This window comes from Octopus bimaculoides, chromosome 3 (genome assembly GCF_046866305.1).
Source record: "Octopus bimaculoides isolate indiv1 chromosome 3, ASM4686630v1, whole genome shotgun sequence".
In the NCBI taxonomy this organism is placed as follows: domain Eukaryota; kingdom Metazoa; phylum Mollusca; class Cephalopoda; order Octopoda; family Octopodidae; genus Octopus; species Octopus bimaculoides.
The window spans coordinates 83,684,518-83,705,994 of record NC_142930.1 but is presented as its reverse complement, the minus strand read 5'-3'; the positions used below and the strand labels follow the sequence as shown (position 1 = coordinate 83,705,994).

General features: G+C 35.0%; 1 protein-coding gene across 5 annotated transcripts in view; it reads right to left on the bottom strand.

Moving 5' to 3' along the window:
- LOC106881021 (F-box/LRR-repeat protein 20) overlaps positions 1-21,477 on the bottom strand; it is a 433,574-nt gene that overhangs the window by 188,154 nt on the left and 223,943 nt on the right. For all 5 annotated transcript variants that reach the window (XM_089349339.1, XM_052966259.2, XM_052966263.2 and 2 more), the window contains one exon: positions 19,104-19,344. In XM_089349339.1, coding sequence (XP_089205465.1) covers positions 19,104-19,181 — 78 coding nt within the window. In that variant the 5' untranslated portion in view covers positions 19,182-19,344. The remainder of the gene's footprint in view (positions 1-19,103; positions 19,345-21,477) is intronic.

Genomic DNA, 21,477 nt, shown 5'->3' with positions numbered 1-21,477 from the left:
TGTTTTCCTTCTCATCTTTTCTTATTTTCGTACTCATTTATGTCCTGTACTCATTTTAAAAATATATATAACACATAAACAGAGCCTGAAAGATTGCTTGGCGATACATGGTGTACTTTATAAATATGCCTGCTTTTTTGGTTGTGCATTAAATTGCTATACACACACACGTGCGCAATGGGCTTCTTTCAATTTCCATTTCCCAAGTCAACTCAGAAGACTACAGTAGAAGGCACCTCCACACATACTTAAAAACTTCTGATTGTAATCTTATTTTAGTCATCTATGAACTGCTTCTGAGTAGTGGAACTGAAATCAGTTAATAACATTACTACTAATACTCAAGAGGTGATGGTGAGAACAATCGTTCATCATCTGGTGTGGTGCTTCATGCTTCTATCTTCAGGAGCAGTTTTAGATAGACAGTGTTTAATCTAATCGACCAGATAGCTTTTTACTCACTACAGAGATGATGGAAAGACAAAAAACAGTAAAATGCCAATCAGAATACCCAGCAGGATTTAATTTCAGCTCATGATTTTCTGAGTTCAAATCCTACATGGTAGACTTTGCTGTTCATCTTTTCAGAGCTGATGTAAACACACATACACACACACACACACACACACACACACACACACACACAAGCACCAGACATACCCTAGCATTGACTGAATCAACTAAAACCCTCTTTAGGAATTAGTGATCTTTTGCTTATGTGAAATGAAGGCAAGTGAGCTAGCAGAATTATTTAGCACATCAGACATGCTTAATGGCATTTCTCCTTGCTCTTTGCCTTCTAAGCTCAAACACTGACAGGCTGACTTTGGAGTCAATAAAATAGGTACCAGTTTGATCACTGGCATCAATGGTTTCGACTAACACCCACCCTTCAAAATTGCTGGCCTTGTGCCAAAATTTGAAACCATCATTGTCATCATGATGATGATGATGATTTCTCATTTAAGTACAAGGCCGTTAATTTAGAGCAGTTGTGGTCTGCAAATGTAGTACTGGGGGTCTGTGAACAAGTTAAGCTGGCAGGCCTTTCAATATTCTGGGGTCATGAGAAAACTCATTTAAATAAAAGGGGTCCTTGTTAGCGAAAAGTTTGGGAACCACTGATTTAGAGGATTGAGAGTAAGGTGATACCATCAACACCAGAACTTGATTGGCACTTTATATTATTAAGCCTGGAGAGATAGAAGGCCAAATTGACCCCAGCAGGAACTGGACTCAAAGTAAAAAGCTAGAACAAATACCAAAGCATTTTCTCCAACACACACAAGGCACTTTTTCTGATGCTTTAACAATTCTATTATTCCATTACCCTTATATAATTATATATACCAGTAACTGACTGGTACTTCATTTTATCAACCCCAATAATTTGAGTGGTACTTTATTTTATTGACCTCTAATCAACTAATACTTTATTCTACTGACCTCAAAAGGATGAAAAGTAAAGTCGACCTAAATGGGACTCAAGCTCATAACTAGGAGTATATATATCATCATCATCATGTAAAGTCCATTTCTCAGCCTGCATGCCAGAGGGTGGCACAAAACTCCACTGTCTGCTTTGACACAATTTTTACAGCTGGGTGCCCTCCCTAATACCAACCACTTTACAAAGTGTACTGAATGCTTTTTATGTTGCACTGGCACTAGTGAGGTCACCAAGTGACTCACAAGACAATGCCCACTCCCTCAACTGAGTAGGGAGTAGTATTTACGTCAGATGATGGAAAACGGGGATACATGGATACTCCAATTGGAATAGTAAAAGATGGTGGTGAAGATGAGTCACAGAACACCCTCAAGTTACAGAAAGGATAATGTAAGGGATGTGATGTGAGTAATTGAGTTTGTGGGAATGTGAAGTAGAGTGGCAGATGGCTAGAGATGTGGATAGAAGGGAAATACAGTGAGGGGTGAACATGGATGGAGGGTCTTGAATATCAATCGGAAGTGAAGGTGGAGGAAGTAGGTACAGTTCAGGGACATAATAGGTGGCAACAAAGATGCTAAAAGATTGTGTGAGAGTGGAGGCAGGACGGAAGAAGGTAGGGATGCACAGTGCCAGGGACAAAGAGACAAAAGTATACTGAACAAAATGTTTTATTTACAGCACTTAGCTGGATTTCACACAGTTCAAATTTTGATACTAGATAACCAGGTTAAATCAATTATTAAAATAAAGTCCGGGGGGGGGGGGAAAGCTGGGGGGGCATTCTTGATAATGTAAAGTTTAAAACTGGTTGTAGCCCAGTACCCAAAACTTGGTATATAAATAAGCCCCAAAATAGAGCAAGAGCAGAGAAAGAAATGACGTGGGGTGGGGGTGCTGAAGCCAGTGGCAAAATTGGCTGCAATTCATTGCAGAAAGATATACACCAAAATGACCTGCCACAAATAGCACAGTTAACACCTCACCCTTTTCATTTCAGATGGAGAAGGAAACATATAACAACAACAACAATTGCTGCTGCTGCTGCAGCAGCAGCAGAACATTAGCGTTCCAGGTAATATTACTGTGTGTATGTGAGTGTATATATTATGAATGTATATGTGTAAAAATCATTACAATCTAACATTTCAACAAAGGTTGGTGAATCAATATCTAATCATTCAAACAGAGGGTAGAGTGAGGGTGTGGGTGCATGTGTGTATGTATATGTGTGCACAGATACATCTGAGGTGGGTATAGAAACGCTGTATGCATGTGCATGTGTGTATCTGTAGGTAGAGGGAAAGAGAGCATGTGTGTGTGTGTGTGTGTGTGTGTGTGTGTGTGTGTATGAAGAGGAGATAGGTGGGAAAATGAGAGTGTGCATGAGCATGTGCATTTATGCATGCATATGCATCAGATGCAGACACACACAAATTTGTATAGACACATATAGAAGAGGATAAAAGAAAAAAGGAAAAAGAGAGAAACAGGATAGGTGAAAACAGAATAAAGAGAGTGAAGCAAAATTAGAGAGAAAGAAAACAAAATGATGAGTGAGGAGAGTAAGATGGAAGACTGGGAGAGAAAGTAAAAGGAGAGAAAGATGTAGAAGAGACTGAGTAAATTTGATCAGGAGGAGGAAGAAGGGAGACAACTTAAGTAGCAGATTAAGACAGAATGAAAGGAGAAACTTGATGAGAGAGGGGGAGAGAAAACTTGAGAGAATAGAGAGAGAGAGAGAGAGAGACAAAGAAAGTGGGGAAGTAGAAGTCACAATGAAAGTAGGGTGATAGCACCAGCGAGGGTAGTGTAATAGCACCATTGAGGGTAAAATGATAACACCTGTAAGGGTATGGTTAGAGCAACAGTGAAGATAGGGTTAGAGAAAGTCAGAGCATTTGTAAGAACAAAGGATTGGAAGAGATCATTGATTGATATGTGTATACACACACACACACAATGTATGTATGTGTGAATGTATGTATATATATATATAAATATATATATATATATAGAGAGAGAGAGATAAATAGTGGAAGACAGATAAAAAAAAGTAAGGAGAAAATGATAAAGATATGATGTACAGACAGTAAAAGCAGTTGGAAATTTGGCATATATGAAAAGTCAGCTGAAAATGGGGGGAGGGGTGATCATTGAAATTAGTGTGGTGTTTAATCAGTGAGTTATTGACATAGATTGTATGAAGTCAGACAGCCTTCAGAAGATTTACTAGTAGTAAATCAAGCCATTCACTTGATAAATCACCAACAACACATAGACAAGGCAGAGAAATATAAATACGAAAACATAATCTGCTCTTCCAAGTACACATCAAGTGAATCCTATTGCAGCCTCATTATAAATTTCGACTGTCCTCAAATCAAGGCCATAACTTGTTAACATGCAACTGAGCACGGAATTTAAATATAGCTCACCAATATGTAATCAACAAACTGCACTGAGATATAGAGGCCAATCATAACTGCCCAACAAACCACTTCTCTACTTGTGTACGTGTATCACACACACACACACACACACACACACACACACACTCACTCACACTCGCACAAAACAATTAGTAGCAGGTATTTTTAATTCATAAATAGACAAAATAGATTAGAAAACAAATGCATAGATCCAGATTATGCATAGTTGGGAGCTCAATCTGCTTACTATTCTGATGAAACTTCTTTAAACAAAGGTATTAGGCGTGGCTATGTGGTTAAGAAGTTTGCTTCCCAACCACATGGCTCAAAGTTCAGTTCCACTGCATGGCACCTTGGGCAAGTGTCTTTTACTATAGCTTTAGGTTGACCAAAGCCTTGCGGGTGGATCTGGTAGACAGAAACTGAAAAAAGCCCATCATGTCCCCACACCACTGCTTGACAACCAGTGCCGGTGTGTCTATGTCCTTGTAACTTAGAGGTTTGGCAAAAGAGACTGATAGAATAAGTACCAGGCTCAATAAATAAGTACTGGATTCAATTTGTTCAACTAAAATTCTTCAAGACGGTGCCCCAACATGACCACAATCTAATGAGTGAAACAAGTAAAAGAGTCAAAGAAAGAAAAAAGAGTAAACAGAATGAAGTTTAATTACAACACACCTAGTTACAGTCACAAGAGTTTTATGATTACAAAAATGCCTAGTCTGATCTCAACCAAAATGCATGAAGATCTCCTACTAACAAAAATCACAACTACAAGTGACATACTCAATAATCAACAGAATAATATAGTAACTACTCAATATGGAAGGATGAATGTATTTGTAACTGCTCTCTAAGGAGTGGCTGCAATAACTGCCCAATATGGATAGCTGAACATACCTACCCAATTCAGAATAGTTGTAGTCACTACTTGGTACTGAAAGATTGAAGTAGTTGTATAATGTCTCCCATTCTTTCAAATTTACATTCAAAATCACCCAATTCATCGATGCTGTGTCAAATTCATGGACTGCTCTATATCCCCCACTAGGATCAAAGTGGCCAGACAGTGCACTGACATGTTATCCCAATTGATGCTGGTCAGTAACAACTTGGTACAGAAGGACCAATTTCTACAAGAGCAGTAAAGCAGGCATCCATCTTGAGTTTTATAGCAGCCACAGGCATCTCTGGAGAGAAAGCTCAGTCATACTTTTAACTGAAAACATTACTGTATTCATTGAATTCTTTATTTAGCAAATATCTGTTATAAAAGCTAGACTACATTTTACTGAGGAAACTCAGTAAGATTGACATACGTTCAGAGTTGTCACCCTACAGCTTGTAAGATTACTGAATCCCATATGTAATCAATTTTAATGGAAATTTCAGGGTTATTTCTACCTACCTTCTATGAATCATTTACAGGTATGTCTGTGTGTAAGAGATTTGCATCCCAGCCACATGGTTTTGGGTTCAGGTCCACTCCTAGACACCTTGGGCGAATGTTTTCTATCACAGCTCCAGGATGACCAGAGCCTTGTGACAGAAGTTGGTAGATGGAAACTGAGAGAAGCCCACTGTGTGTTTGTGTTTGTATCCCCACCACCACTTGACAACTGATGTTGGTTTGCATACATCCCTGTAACTTAGTTTTGTAAAAAAAAAAAGACCAATAGAATTAAGTACTGGGGTTGATTTGTTAGGTCACCTTCAAGATGGTGACCCAGCATGGCCACGGTCCAATGATTGAAAATAAGTAAAAGATAAAAGGGAGGAAATGATTCTTCTTGACATTTCTTGGCTTATTACACTAAATTTACTGCAAAATATTTAATATTCATTTAGATGAAGTCAGTGAGCTGGCAGAATCGTTAATGTGCGGGATAAAATGCTTAGCGGCATTTTGTCCATCTTCATGCTTTGAATTCAAATTCTACTAAGTTTGACTTTGCCTTTGATCTTTTGGAGTCAATGAAATAAGTACCAGTTGAGCACTGGGAGTTGATGTAATTGACTTGCCCATCCCTGAAAGTGCTGGTCGTGTGCCTAAATTTGAAACCAATATTTATTCAGATGAAGTTTATGTCTTGGTCACTAATTCCATGGTTTCATATCACACAACTTATATTGTCAACTTCAGTTAGTTCAGCCCCTTCCTTGCTAGTTCTTAGCTTCTCCCCATTCCCTGGGTTCACCTCATACTCCTCTTTGGACTTTCCTCTCCTCATTTTCCCCCCTTCTGCAAATTGAATTTTATGAGTGTCCTTCACTAAAATACTTTTAAATAGCTTTCTGGGTGCGGTCACTGATCGGCTTCCTCACTTGAACACCACCACCACCCTTTTCCCTTCTGTCATTACTTGAGGCATTTAGCCATCTTTCCTTTCCAATTATTAACTTCCTGCCCCTTAATTCATCTTGGCACTTTCTCTCTCTCTCTCTCTCTCAGAACAAGAGACCTAAAATGTTAGAAACTTCAATGCTTGGAGCAATTGAATTTATCAAATTTTCATACAGACTAATATAGACAAAACCATCACCATTGTCTCAGAATCCAGCCTTTACCCCAACAAGTAACTGATTCCTTTCATTAGTACAAAGCTAAAAATATATAATTTGTGATTGTGCTTTATAAGCTAGCGACTTTTTTTTTTCTTTTTCTTTTCTTAAACACATTAGTAATGTTAAATGAACCAGTTTCAACTTGAACTCAGAATTAGTTGATTGATTCACAGATATTATTTACCCTGAATTTAGCACTATGATAATGTCTATCTCAACATCTTGAAATAATAAGACTCTAGGTAACAAGAATGAAAGGGAGGAAACTTTATATGTCATCTATTTCTACTTCTCGGTTACTAAAATAACATTGCATACCATACTTTGGTATTGACCTTCAAGAAATTTGACCTGAAATTCACCCTTTACCTATTTTCCAGCATACAAGTCAAATTTTTCAGACCAAAAATTCCATGTGAAATGCAGCAGAATCTGGAAAGATAGTGATAATGTTCAAATGTTTACACTACTTGTTTACACTATATACTACATAAACTTGCAAGCCAGAAAATATAGTATATCTTTTCTGAATGAAGTGTTTGGCTGAGGTAGTTTTAGAAGAAATATAATACTTTCAATTTATTTTACTTCATCCCACACTGTGTGTAGATGAAGATAGTTTTCTTTGTAGAAATGCTATGATATACTTTCATTTTGATTTCATGAAAATACAACACTCGTTTTATTTGCTTTTCCTCACTACATATATGAGATGAGAACAATGAGATGGCAATTTGAAAATTCTAAGATGAATGAAAGCAATTTAGCGTGTGTGCTAATGAAAATACACCAGCATAAAGAAAAAAACGTGGGTTGCCAATTGGAAGAATATACTTCGACATTTCTCAAGGTTATGAAAGATTATCTGAGTATGATTTTATTATATGTACTCATTTCAGGAACTGAACACTTTTAGAGACAGCAATATCAAACATACAAGGAAGCTGCTTTAAAGATAGGCCTAATCAATTCTGATGATGAATTTGATAGAAGAGATATAAATCATGTCTGTCAAATTGAAACTTGTTCTGCACCTCAAATTCAAGATCTGTTCATTTCAATATTGCTATTTTATGAAATCTCAGATAAATTGGGATTCTTCCTGTTACTGAAATGGAACTTCCTGTCTTTGAAACAGAACTTCCCTTCATCAGATTATCCTCGCATTGTCTGCAGCAGATACATCAGAAGTATTTCTATTATCTCCAGACAGTTCCAACAACAACCCACAGAGAACTGATGCAAACAGTCAAAAAAGGTGCATAGAACCGTGAACGATGGTGTGTTTTTGACATCTTAATGGATTCTAAATTGAACAGTCCAAGTTCAAATCTTTCCTTTGTAGATGCTAATGGCAACCCCGGAAGGACATATTTCAATCAAATACTTAGTATTTGGAAGGATTTTGATTTTGGATCAACTAGTACTGGCTGTATTGTTCTACAACCCATACAACATTCCATATTTCAAGTACTTATGTTACAACACTGGGATACAACTGCAGTAGAGTAGGCTACTTTTCAGGACTGCATATTTTTTTTTTGGGGGGGGGGGGGGGTTATACTAATTAGAGCAAATTTCTTCTTTAAAATATTAAATTTTAAAGGTACAAATCCTATAAAATATCATATTAAATTATCAGCTAAGTTAATTTAACCTACAAGCAATTGTTATGCTTTAATTTATTAGCAAAATTTTCATTATGGGCTATTTTCTAACAATCCATTATATTTTGAAAATTTTGTGCTATTTTTTATGAAACTGATTTGGCAATCTGATAATTGCCAACAGCAAAATGGAATAAATAATTTGAGATTGGTGTCTTCTGTTATGATGAAGCATCACAGATGTCAAAGTATAAGTCTGAAGTTGTTAAACACATATTTCATAGCAACAAGGTTAATGAATGATTGAAGGTTAATGAATGATTGAAGGCAACACTGTTACAGAAGGTGAACAGTATGGAAAACATGTCATTGTACTAGAAATGAAACAGACCTTCTGATATTATTGAATTCCCCCCCATACACAATTACAGCTTCCAGTTTGAATGGATTTTAATTTGCAGTTACAATCAATAAATCTCAATGTCAGTCATTGAGTAAAATAACTTAGGTAAATTTTGAAGAAAAACTGGATTGATGGCAAGATTCAGCTTCTAAATGGTGTTAAAGTTGAAGATTAAATGGCAGCTCAAGTTCTTGGAAATTCACTCCATAGACTGAGCAATGCTATACCTTACCAAATCTGTCATTGATTCTATAAATTAGCAAATTAACAACATGTTGGTGAAACCATCATTTACAAAAACACTGATTCTTTCAATGAGGGGGGGATATCAATTTGTGAAATCACCTGATGGAGTTCTGAAACAGCTGTAACTCTGATGAAGTGCCTCACCCTAGTAACATACACCAGTCTTGATAAAAAAGTAAAGCTTAATGATATTTCAAATTTTAACTAAGGCTATTAAGCTGTGCAACGGAATAAGAATTCGAAAAAGGTATTTACATTAACCCTTCAACATTCTGATTACTCTGTCAAATATTATGCTTATTTACTCTTTACTCTTTTACTCTTTTACAAGTTTCAGTCTTTTGACTGTGACCATACAGGAGCACCACCTTTAGTCGAACAAATCGACCCCAGGACTTATTCTTTAGAAGCCTAGTATTTATTCTATCGGTCTCTTTTGCCGAACCACTAAGTTACGGGGACGTAAACACACCAGCATCGGTTGTCAAGCGATGTTGGCGGGACAAACACAAACACACACACACACACGCACACACACACACGCACACACATATATATATATATATATATATATATATATATATATATATATATATATACGACGGGCTTCTTTCAGTTTCCATCTACCAAATCCACTCACAAGGCTTTGGTCGGCCCGAGGCTATAGAAGAAGACACTTGCCCAAGGTGCCATGCAGTGGGACTGAACCTGGAACCATGTGGTTGGTAAGCAAGCGACTTACCACACAGCCACTCCTACGCCTATTATTTATTCATATTGTTTTAAATTAATCCTGTATTATCTCACAACTTTGAGATTTCGATGATGTGATTGTTTATTGTTAGAATGTCATTGTAGGGAAAGCATGAAAGGCTGGATCAGTAATGTTTGAACATAAAGCAGGTAGAATATTTGGGTTGGATACAGTCAGTTTGAATGCTAAAAGGTTAATGAATGATTGAAGGCAACACTGTTACAGAAGGTGAACAGTATGGAAAACATGTCATTGTACTAGAAATGAAACAGACCTTCTGATATTATTGAATTCCCCCCCATACACAATTACAGCTTCCAGTTTGAATGGATTTTAATTTGCAGTTACAATCAATAAATCTCAATGTCAGTCATTGAGTAAAATAACTTAGTTCTTCTCAACTGATTTATGTGAACAGGGACAACTGTAAATTGTTTCTGTCAAGAACAACACAGGGTGCTGCAGGCATGGTGACAATGTTGCAAAAAAATCACTACCATTATGTACAGCAAAGTTTTCCAGTGCTAAAATTTTATTTACTCAATTTCATATCATCCCAATACTTAATTAGGATAATTTCATTTATACAAACATAGGCTTCATTACTTATCTACATTTTTACACTATTTTGTTTCTTTCTAATCATCATCTAACATCTACAATGACAGCTGCTGCCAAGCAAAGTAAGAGCAGGTGCACTTGTCCACACTATAAAATCAATTATTAAGTTATTTCAGTACCTCACTAACTTCCATGATCACTGCCTATCTCCATCATTTACTAGAGAAACTCAAGTTCAACAGCTACATTAAAAGCACAGTCCCATTAACACTTATTACTTACAAAAGTTAAACATGAATTTCTCTTGGTCTCACAATGTCGTATATACATATTGTATCCCAGTTTTTAAATTAAGTGCACCATATCTCTGCATTTCCTACAAGGCTATTAAAGGGTTGGCATAAGGAAGGGCACCCAACCATAAAACACTGTCTTAAAAAGTTTATCCAACAAAGTGTGTGTGTGTATATATATATATGTATATATATATATATATATATATATATATATATATATACACACATATACAAATGCACTCGTGGTGGTGCCATGTAAAAGCGCCTGTGTACAGCAACACATAAAAGTGTTGATGCAGCATCACGTAAGTACCCATGCAGCATCACATAAAAGCATGTGTACAGTGTCATGTAAAAGCATCTGTGCAACGCCACATAAAAGCACCCAGCACACTGTAAAGTGATTGACATTAGGAAGGGCATCCAGCCATAGAAACCATGCCAAATTAGACTGGAGTCTGGTGCAGCCTCCAGCTTTGTAGCTCTAGTCACACCGTCCAACCCATGCCAGTATAGATAACGGACATCAAATGATGATAATGATGATGATGATGGCAATGTAGTAAGGAAGTTCACTTTGGAATTCCAGTTACAGGTTTGTCCCTATAACATGGAAATTGTCTACAGGTCAATAGTCACAGGTTACCCAATACCATATGAATGAAATTGGTAGACAAAAATTGAAAATGCTCATCATATGTGTCTGCATGCACATGCGCATATGTGAACTCACATCTTCACAAGTTGTGTGTCATTTCTAAACAAAAGTCTTAACATTCAAACAAACAGCTTTGTTTGTTTCCAGTCTTTCACAAAAGTGTGTTGTTCAATAGAATGGGTGGGGGGGTGGTTCACTATCTTGCTAGAAAACAGGTGAGATTAGTACCAAGAAGGGTTTCTGAGTGTAGAAGATTTCGCCTCAATGTAGTCTCAACCCATGCAAGCATGGAAAAATAAGTTAAAACAGCATTATATATATATATTTATATATATATATATATATATATATATATATCATGCATGCACACACACACACGCACATACATATAAATAAAAGAAAAGTCTGAATACTTGAATTTTTCTTTAGAGAATAATTAACAATGCAAATAACTTATATATTATTTTTGTAATTTGCAGTCGATCCAACATAAAATTTCAAAGTATTAAAGAGTTTGAACTGTCCACTTACATACACCATTTTCATATTGATGATATCCATTTATGGGCAATTATTAATTACTCAAGAGTTATATCAAAACTTATCAACCATATTATGTTTAAATATGAGTTATCTGTTTCAGAGTCTCAAACAGATCTGGAAGTATCTGGAGAATCATAGATTTCTTTGATTTTTTTAATTAAGTCATTATTAGAAATTGTGCTAACATTATTACAACTTGTGGTCAATTGTTAATTTGACCAAGATTTAATGAATGTGTAATATGTAACATATGGTATAATTATAAACAGGGCAAATTTTAGCCATTTCTTCGCAGCAGACTGAAAAAATGATGAACAACCTTAATCGATTTTCAAACCTTATGTCTGCTTCAAATATATAAAACACACATTTCATATATTTGAAGTACTAGTTATAAACGAAAAACCATACTAAGGAATCAAGATAGGGTTAGACATTGAGAACATTATGCGATGCATTATCATCATCATTTAACATTCACTTTTCCATGCTTGCACAGATCAGATGGCATTTATTTGAAGCATATTTTCTACAGCCATGTTCTTCCTGCTGCCAATCCTCACCTGTTTCCAAACAAGGTAATATTTCCCATAGCCAGACATGTTCTTACAGAATATTAGAAATGAGTGACACTGCTTGTGTGACACTGACACTCGTTTACAATTACCACATGATGCCAAGACAGACAGATACAGACACACGTGTGTGTGTGTGTGTGTGTGTGTGTGTGTGTGTGTGTGTGTGTGTGTGTGTGTACATATATATATATATATATATATATATACATACAACAGGCATCTTTCAGTTTCTGTCTACCAAATCCATGCACAAAGTTTTGGTTAGTCCGAGGCTATAGTAGAAGACACTTGATCAAGGTGCCATGCAGTGGTACTGAACCCAGAACCATGTAGTTGGGAAGTAAACTTCCTACCATACACCCATACCTGTACAATCCTACCTGTGCCTACATAACTGTTCTTATAGATCTTTCAATACATCTTTCCATTATGTTGAAAATTTAGATTATATTTTTAATTTCATTCATTAATTGTGCTTGTAAAAAGTGTAACTCACAATCATATATATAACAAGCAGAATAATAATGGCATCAAATTTGGCACAAGGCCAGAAATTTCAGAGGAGGGGGTTAAGTCAATTACATTGGCCCCAGTGTTCAACTGGTACTAATCTTATTGACCCCAAAAGGATGAAAGGTAAAGTCAACCTTGGCAGAATTTGAACTCAGAACATAAAGCATTTTGCCTAGCATTCTAACCATTCTGCCAGCTTGCCACCCTAAACAGAATAATAATAACAGCTTCTCAAATGATTTACAAAGCTGAAGTGACTTACTGTCACATTATCCAATAACCTATTCAAAGAGGGATATTGCTTTTTATTTTCTTCCCCCACCCCATTTCATCAAACAAAAGTAGTAAAGCTAAGCAACAACATTGAAGATAAATAAGATAAAAGAAGTAACTTCAATGGCATATGAAACAAAAGTGGCCTAATAATCCATGGTATCTAGTCCAAATTAGCATAGTTGTGATAGCATGCCATAAAGGCAGTTAACCTGAACCAAAATATTAAGTGCATATGTTTTAAGAGAATTACATTGAATCAATACATTTTGGGCCAATAAACACAGACGACAACAAAACTGTTTGTGGCTCCATGAATCAGTTGTTTTTTACTCATGGAAAGTGAATGGACACAGTAAATAATATTTTCAGGCTATGAGGGTTAGAAACCAGAAAATATGATAAAAGCAATTAACCCTTTTAATACAACTCCATCTGAGACAGCTCCTGGTTCAATGATACAAACTTACTGTTTTAATCCTTTAGTATTTAAACCAACCATATCTGGCCCAAATATTTTACCTCTTTTATGTTCACACTAGCCAGATCAGGCTTCTCACATCTACCCTACCATGTCATCTTGAAAATTATACAATCATGTCATCAAAATCTTAAAGCTACCAGATGATGCATGAATAATTAAAAGCAACGTGAATAAATAAGAATCACCTTTGACAGAGGAATCTGAGTGTTAAAGGGTTAAAGTCATCTAAATCAATATTTTTCCATCCAAATTTCATGTGAATTTGTGCTCTAAACACTGGCTTAATGATGAAAACGTTATTTTACTAAATTCTTCATTATTTCAACATTAAATGAAACAAAGCCAGTGTATTTCAACAGAAATATGGTAACAAAAGCATTTTAATATTTAATCTGATCTGATTTGTAAGCTACTTAATAGTTTGAGAGAAAATGTGGAAAGGAAGTGAATTCTATAGAGATAAAATTCTAGAATGGATCAGGGATTAATTAATATGTAAGGTCTGCAACTGAATAACACTTCTCAAATTCTAGGCTGCTTTATTATCTTTAAAAAATAATAATAATAATAAAATCAACAACCATTTAGCTGTGATTTCATATTTTTGTATGTAAAGTAAACTTTGCTAAAGTTCTAAACTTAGAACCAATAAATCAAAATTTTTATAAGTATTTTTTATTCATTCAATTTAAATATGTTTAACATGATGCTGAAAAACAGTTACAATTAAAATTGAGCTGAAAGCTATAACTGAACTAAAATCAGATGTTTCACTGCTTAGCTATTTTGTATTACATTAGGTTTGTTTTGTTTTTGACATTTTACGCCTCACTTTCCCTGGGTGAGGTAGATATTATTTATGTTTGTTGTTGTTAAATCAATTGTTTTTACAGCTGGATACCCTCCCCACCAATAATAAGTCAACTGTGAATTAGGAGTAGAACTGGTTTTGCCAGTCAGGTAAACTGGAACAAAGTTATAGAAATAATAAATCTGAATGCAATGCTTGTCATTGACGTATTAATTAACTCTCTCTCTCTCTCTCTCTCTCTCTCTCTCTCTCTCTTCAAGTCACCTTGAGGCTATTGCTGCAACAACTTCAATGAAACATTTACAGTATTGGGTGAAGGTTAGAAAATTTGAAGATTTTTCAGAATTCAACCACGGCCAACAAATGAAATTGTATCCTTGGCTCAACTTCAAGATTAACTGCTGTGCTATTACATGAGACAAGTTGGATGTTTCCAGTTTGAAAATGGCCTCACAGTTCATGCTATCTTATTTATTACGTAAGTATTTAAACACGTTATATGTAAAATAAAAACGAACGATAAAAACTTGAGTGCGGTATTTTATCTTAGCACATTCTAACCATTCCTGGAAGCTCAAAGATTCCTGATAATGCTGCATTAGAGTTTGATATTTTTAAGATATTACATAGTATTATTAACACTACGCATAAATAGAAATCCTTCAACTGGATGTAGAAGCAAGTGAGTAAATATTCTTAAAAGAGATATTTTAAAATTATTAACATCATCTTATTTATGGAATTTATGGAATTTTTAAATCCATATTCACTGCTAATCTTTAAATTCTGCAATATATTTTAATTGGATTTATTATTAGCATTGCTGAGGCCACCTAAAACCAGATCTTTGCATTAATTCTTTAAACAAATATCTGTTAATTCCTCTCCAGGCCTTACTTTGACTGCAATCAGGCTTTATATAAGATAAAAAATATTTTTAAAACCATTGCTTTTTTTTTTTTTCTTTGTTTGTTTTTTTAATGCTAGAATATACAGAAGCCATTGCATGTAAAAGATGGTAATAATAATATTCTGATTTTGAGACATGCTTCAAGCAGCTGAAACTGGAAAAGTTTGGCACTGACAACATTCAAGTACCTAGATGGCTCCTTATTTGTGGAACATCAATCCTTGAGAAATTACCAATAGGTAATCCTACCTCGTTACTCGTTTGTTAGTAATTTGTAAATTACCATCCAAAATATTATCAGAGTAACTGAACATTTAAAAGGACAGAGGGAGAGAGAGGGGGAAGAGAGAGAAAGAGAGAATGTAATTCCTGCAGAACAAAAGAGAGAGAGTGTATAATTGCTGCAGAACAAGAGGGATTTATGTATAAGTCCTACAAGACAACTGACCAGCTCCCTCGTCATCGCAATTTGTTGCCCCTGTAGCTGCAGGCACATTTTGTCACCTTGAGAAGGGTGCTTAAAAGAAATACATCACAAAGTTTATTTCCGATACTTTAAGCTGTAAACAGGCTACTCCCAATTCAAAATGAGGCTAAACTTCTGTTTTCTGATGCCATTTTCATTGTTTATATACTAACTATGAAGTAAACAAACTTTGAAACCAATTGCAGTTTTTTTTTTTTTTTTTTTTTTTTTAACTGAATGAAAATGGCTGCTTTTGCATTTGAAGCTTTTCTGAAAGAAATCGTGTCTGATTCTTACTCAGGCGAATATCGATGATGAAATTATTCGAGGAGATAACAAGGACATAGACTGTGCTAATGTTATACTAAGAATGATGTACCAAGTGGGTGCTATCATCCATGGTTGGCTGATTTAAGGAAAGTACTGGCTCCAAGGAGGTACATTTCTGAGGGGCTACTCTTTCATCAATTCCTTAATGCATTGCATAAAAATATTATTCATCCATTCCTTTATTAGTAGACAAAATAATCAAGTCTGTACATACAACAAAAGTTATAACAAATTTAAAACAGTAGGTGCTCATATCTTCTGTTCCCTCAAAAATTATGCAGTGGCAGGGAAAACTATTCTAAGGGTAAATCATTGAGCTAAAGGTTATGACTCTACTGAATGATGTGCAAGTTAACAAAAGGAACCCATTGTGTTCCTCAACTGATTACAGGAAAGTTTTTGGTCAATCCCAACATAACTGGCATGAAAAGCTAGAAGTGCATCAATTTGAGGACACCACAATGAACTTCATCTCAACAAAATGAAGAAGCAGTCATTTCTAACAGTGACCAACACCACCACCACAACTGTAAGCTGAAGCTGCAGACAAATAACAACTGGGATATTCCAAGATGATTGAACATCTAGTCTTTAAATTCATCTTATGCTTATTGTCTTCAAGCTGGTTGACCATCTCCTCTTAATAGAACATCTAAAGCTGTATAGTGAAAGTGGTCACCAGCTTTAGAATTTCTTTAGAGCAATATGGCAAGAACATAAAAGGCCCTCTGGATGGGGAAATGCAAAGTAACAATATCAAACAGACTGATTAGTTAAGAAACTGATTAGGGAACACCACAGAAAGAAGATAATTCATGAAGTGAACAATTCTATTCTCTAAAAATGGAAAATGAATATTTTGACAGACACAAAATTTTTTTTAATGCATCTCATAAGCTCAGAGCAAGAATGTTATTTGTATTCTTAACAGATATGCACTAACAGGAACAAAGCAAATCTAGATTCATTAGACCAGAACAAAAGAAATCTACAAAGAAAAAAACCTCCACCACATACTACACAATGAGTCTGATTAAAGATCCCCATAAGAGAAGGCAGCAGGTGACTAATGAGCATTAAAGAGCAGCTTAAGACAGTCTGCAACATAATCTTTGTCAATTATGTTAAAAGATAGCAAGTTGATAAAATTCTGCCAAGAAAATGGATTAGATTTTGAACAGCTAAAGTCTAAATCAAAAGCAGTGGCAAGATGAAAATACTGATGACACATAAATCAACCAAGGTGGACATCTATAAAGACATGGCCAATACTTCTGCAAAGTAGATACTCTATTTAAAACTAACTATAGCCTGAATGAACAAAATTCAAGGCCATCACTACTAAATATATTGACAGGAATTTCTACAATTCTTACAATAAAGATTATAAATGTCACTTAAGTGGTATATTTTCTGAAGAACTACTATACATTGTATCAACATCTCCTACACTAGCACAGACAAAATATACTTGAAAATGCAATAATATAGCAAATCTGCTCTATGTACACCTAACCATCAAATTTTAACTCCTTGAAAAAAAAAAGCTCTGTTGTATTCATGTGAACCACCACTTGTCTTAGAAAATGACATGAAAATACTATGAAACTACAGCAGATAGACCAACAGACTGCATATGATAAGCTTGACATCATTTTCCATGACAAGAATGACAATACTGTACTAATTATCAGCATAGAAATACCAAATAAACTAATTATGTGTAGAAGCAAGTTAAAAAGCTAAGGAATTACGCCAACCTAGCTGTTAAACTTGTTAAGGAATTTGTCTAACATCTCCAACTGAAAGAATAAACAACATTGACAGAAAACCTACATGAATAGGCATAGGAATATTCCAGAGAATTGCAATACTGAGGTCTGTATAAATTACTTGTACATTCTCAAACATCATTTATTAACCTTAAATGTTTTTTTTTTAATGCACGTTTTCCAAGATGTACTTAATTTTTGTTTCAAGAGGAGGAATCCTAACTTACCATTCTCTTTTATTGTTCATTGTTTGAGAAATATTAGGAAACAAACTTCTTACCACACAGCTATGCCTGCATCTATATTAACCTATTATTAATAGTGAAGAAAGGACTGTAAACCATTTCAAGAAACCATTATATTTTAATAAGAAAAATTATTCAATTCCAGCATTATGACTTCACCTCAAACTAAACCAAGACATGAATATAGAAAGATGGAAAAAAAAAATTGAACTAAATATCTATCACTAAAAGTACTTTGCAAAAGAAAAAGAAATTAAGATGATGTTCTCAAAATGCTTATTAAAACAAGAATTTAGTCCAAACACTAATATTTTCTTTCAGACAGTCTGAAAGAAAAAGTGTAAAATAGCTTTTATGATAATGTAAGATACAAATTTTTATTTATAAAAAAAAAATTGTTTTTAAACCAATGTAACATTAACCACAAGGGTTATGTTTGTCAGGCACAGAGTTTCATACAAACTATTCAAAAAAGAAGGAGCTATGATAAAATAACCATTATCTTTTTACCCTAATACTTCACTGGTAATTTATTTCATTGTCATCCACCACTACCCGAACTCCATAGGATGACAGATAAAGCTTACCTTAGCAGAATTTGAATATTCTGAATGGAAAGGATTACAACTAAAATACTGTAAAGCATTTTGTTTGTTGCTTTGCTGAATATGTTAATCCACTGAATTATGGCACCGTAAAGGGCATCCAGTTCTAGAAACCTTGCCAAAGTAGACACTGGAGTCCAATGCAGCTCTCTGGCTAGTCAAATCCTGTCTAACTGTCCAATGGATGCCAGCTTGGAATATGGATGTTAAATGACTATTACAACACCACTATGATGTCTAAGTGAGCAAGAAAATGAAAAGGATCAAAAGTTTCATATATGTTAAATTGAGAAATGAAGAGAGGAGATAGGTGCAGAATATGACTCAGACACAAAAAAAAAAGAGAAGTGAGGATGGATGCGTGTGTACATAGATAGAAAGGCAGCGATGAAATAATGAAGTGAGATAGTCATTGAGAACAAGAAAAGAGAATGAGTGGATCTAAAAATGATAACTGAAAGAAAATGAAATAAAACACAAGAAGAAAATAGAGCAAAGCTTACTGAAATAAAGCAGAAATACATCCCATCATTTTTGAAGAACACTAGGTTAATGAAAGCAATTAATGAGAGAAAATAAAAAATAAGGTAAACATTACCTGCATAATCAACATGGTGTCATGTCCATCATCTACATATAAAGAACGTTGGTGGTTCTCTTGTATTGTATGGTTCATGTCTTGTGGTGAGCCAATATATGACAGAAACTACGTCCTTGGCAACCACTGCAGAGACAAAAGCAGAGGGTGTAGAAGCCAAATCTACAGCTTCCAAAAGGCAAAGGAAACAGTCCACTTGAATCTCCTTTTAGACACTGTCTCCAAAGTAAGTACACAAAATCTGTAATAGAAATAAATTCAAAATATATTCATATCACAACATAATAGAAATAAATTCACATTATATTTGTATCATAGCACACATTCATTTACTCAAAATTGACGCTTCACTCCATTGCTAGCTCAAGTTTCTCATTACTATCATGTTCTATAAGGTGAGAGAATTAAAACCCAGCTGCAGAGGTGGGGTAAATTAACTCTATTACATGCACTTTGAATACATTTTTCTCTTAAGATAGTGATTCACTCCATTGCTGTTCAGTATTTGCCTTCTTCGATCCTTTGGGAGGAATACTGAGAAAAATATTGAATAAATAAGCTATTATTACATGTTTGAAGCAATTTGTACCACTTTAACTTTTGCTTAAATATATAACTACATGCATATTGCAGGTGAAAGATAGCATCAAACTATACCTATGGTAGAGTGGATAGTTTGTGTGATTTATTCAATGTTCAGCTTCACTTGCTTGCCACACACACACACACACACACAAGTGTGTGTATATAATAATCATCATTGTCATTTATATCCATTATCCATGCTGGTATGGGATGGACAGTTTGACCAGAGCTGACAAGTTGGGAAGCTGCACCAGCTTCCAGTCAGATATAGCATGGTTTCTACAACTAGATGCCTTCCTAATGCCAACCACTTTACAGAGTGTGCTGGGTGCTTTTATGTGGCACCACCACAAGTGCCTTTTACTACCAGAGCACAGCACTATATATATATATATATATATATATATATATATATATGCAGGAAAAGACAGAGAGCCTGTTCCCAAATATTTTGCTCTGATGCCAATTCAGAAACCATTAATAATAAAGCAATGATTGCTCTCCACTATTGATTAATGGTTAGTTAGTTTCCAGTAAAGAGCTTCAAACTCTGCCAAAGCTTATCACAGCCTCTATTGCTCTCTTCTAAATAATGATAATAGAGCCACGTTAGTTGGGATCTGGGGCCATTGCTGCGCTCAGGACAGAGTTCATGTGCCAAGAGTGATGTATAATCACTGTCAAAGGAACAGTTTCCTCATATTACACATAGGTTTTGGATCTTTTTTAAAACGGGGGCCACATTTTTCATTAACGAAACACTTTGAAACTTGGAACACTGGTAGAATGTGTCATATAAAACATCTTTTTCTCTTAGTCTTCTTAAAAAAAAAAGAAATCCATAAATTATTCCATGTTAAAGTTGTTGTATTTCTGTAATTTCAACCAATCACTGACGTCCATTCAGCCGATATACATTAAGTGCCGACTACATAAACAAACGATTCTGAAACAATTAACCCTAACCCTAACCCTAAGGTTAGGGTTAGGGTTAGGGTTAGGGTTAAAGCAAATTTAAAATGAAAAAAGCCAATAAAACAAAGGTATGGAGATTAAATACGCTTTACATCGCTTAATGAGCCAAAGGAGTAAATGTAAACAACTGAATACTTGTCAGTGATTGGTTGAAATTATCGAAATAAGACAATTTTTTACATGAAATAAATTCGAATACAAAAATATTTTTCTGTTCTATAACACAAAATAGATAAGTATACGAAGTTTGAAAGTCTTTCGGTACCAAAAACACTACGTAAAACATTAATGAAAAATGTGGCCCCCGTTTTAAAAAAGATCCTAGGTTTTTACTTTGCAGATAATCATACACTAATTCCAAGTTGTAGACAACACAATAAACATGAAATAGAGAGAGGGGGGAGAGAAGCATCATGGGTAGAGTGATAAAGAGAGAATTTGTATATGCATGGACAAATGTGTGGGTGTATATGCAAGTATATATAAATCATACAACACATACATTCATACACACACACACATATTCATACACATACACACACATATATATACAATTTAAAAACATAAATTAAATTTTCTTATATTTGTTTCAGTAATTTCACTGCAGCACCACTTTGAGTCAAGCAAATCGACCCCGGGGCTTATTCTTTGGAAGCCTAGTACTTATTCTAGCAGTCTCTTTGCTGAACCGCTAGGTTACGGGGACATAAACACACCAGCATCGGTTGTCAAGCGATGTTGGTGGAGACAAACATATACACACACGCACATACATATACATGACAGGCTTCTTTCAGTTTCCATCTACTAAATC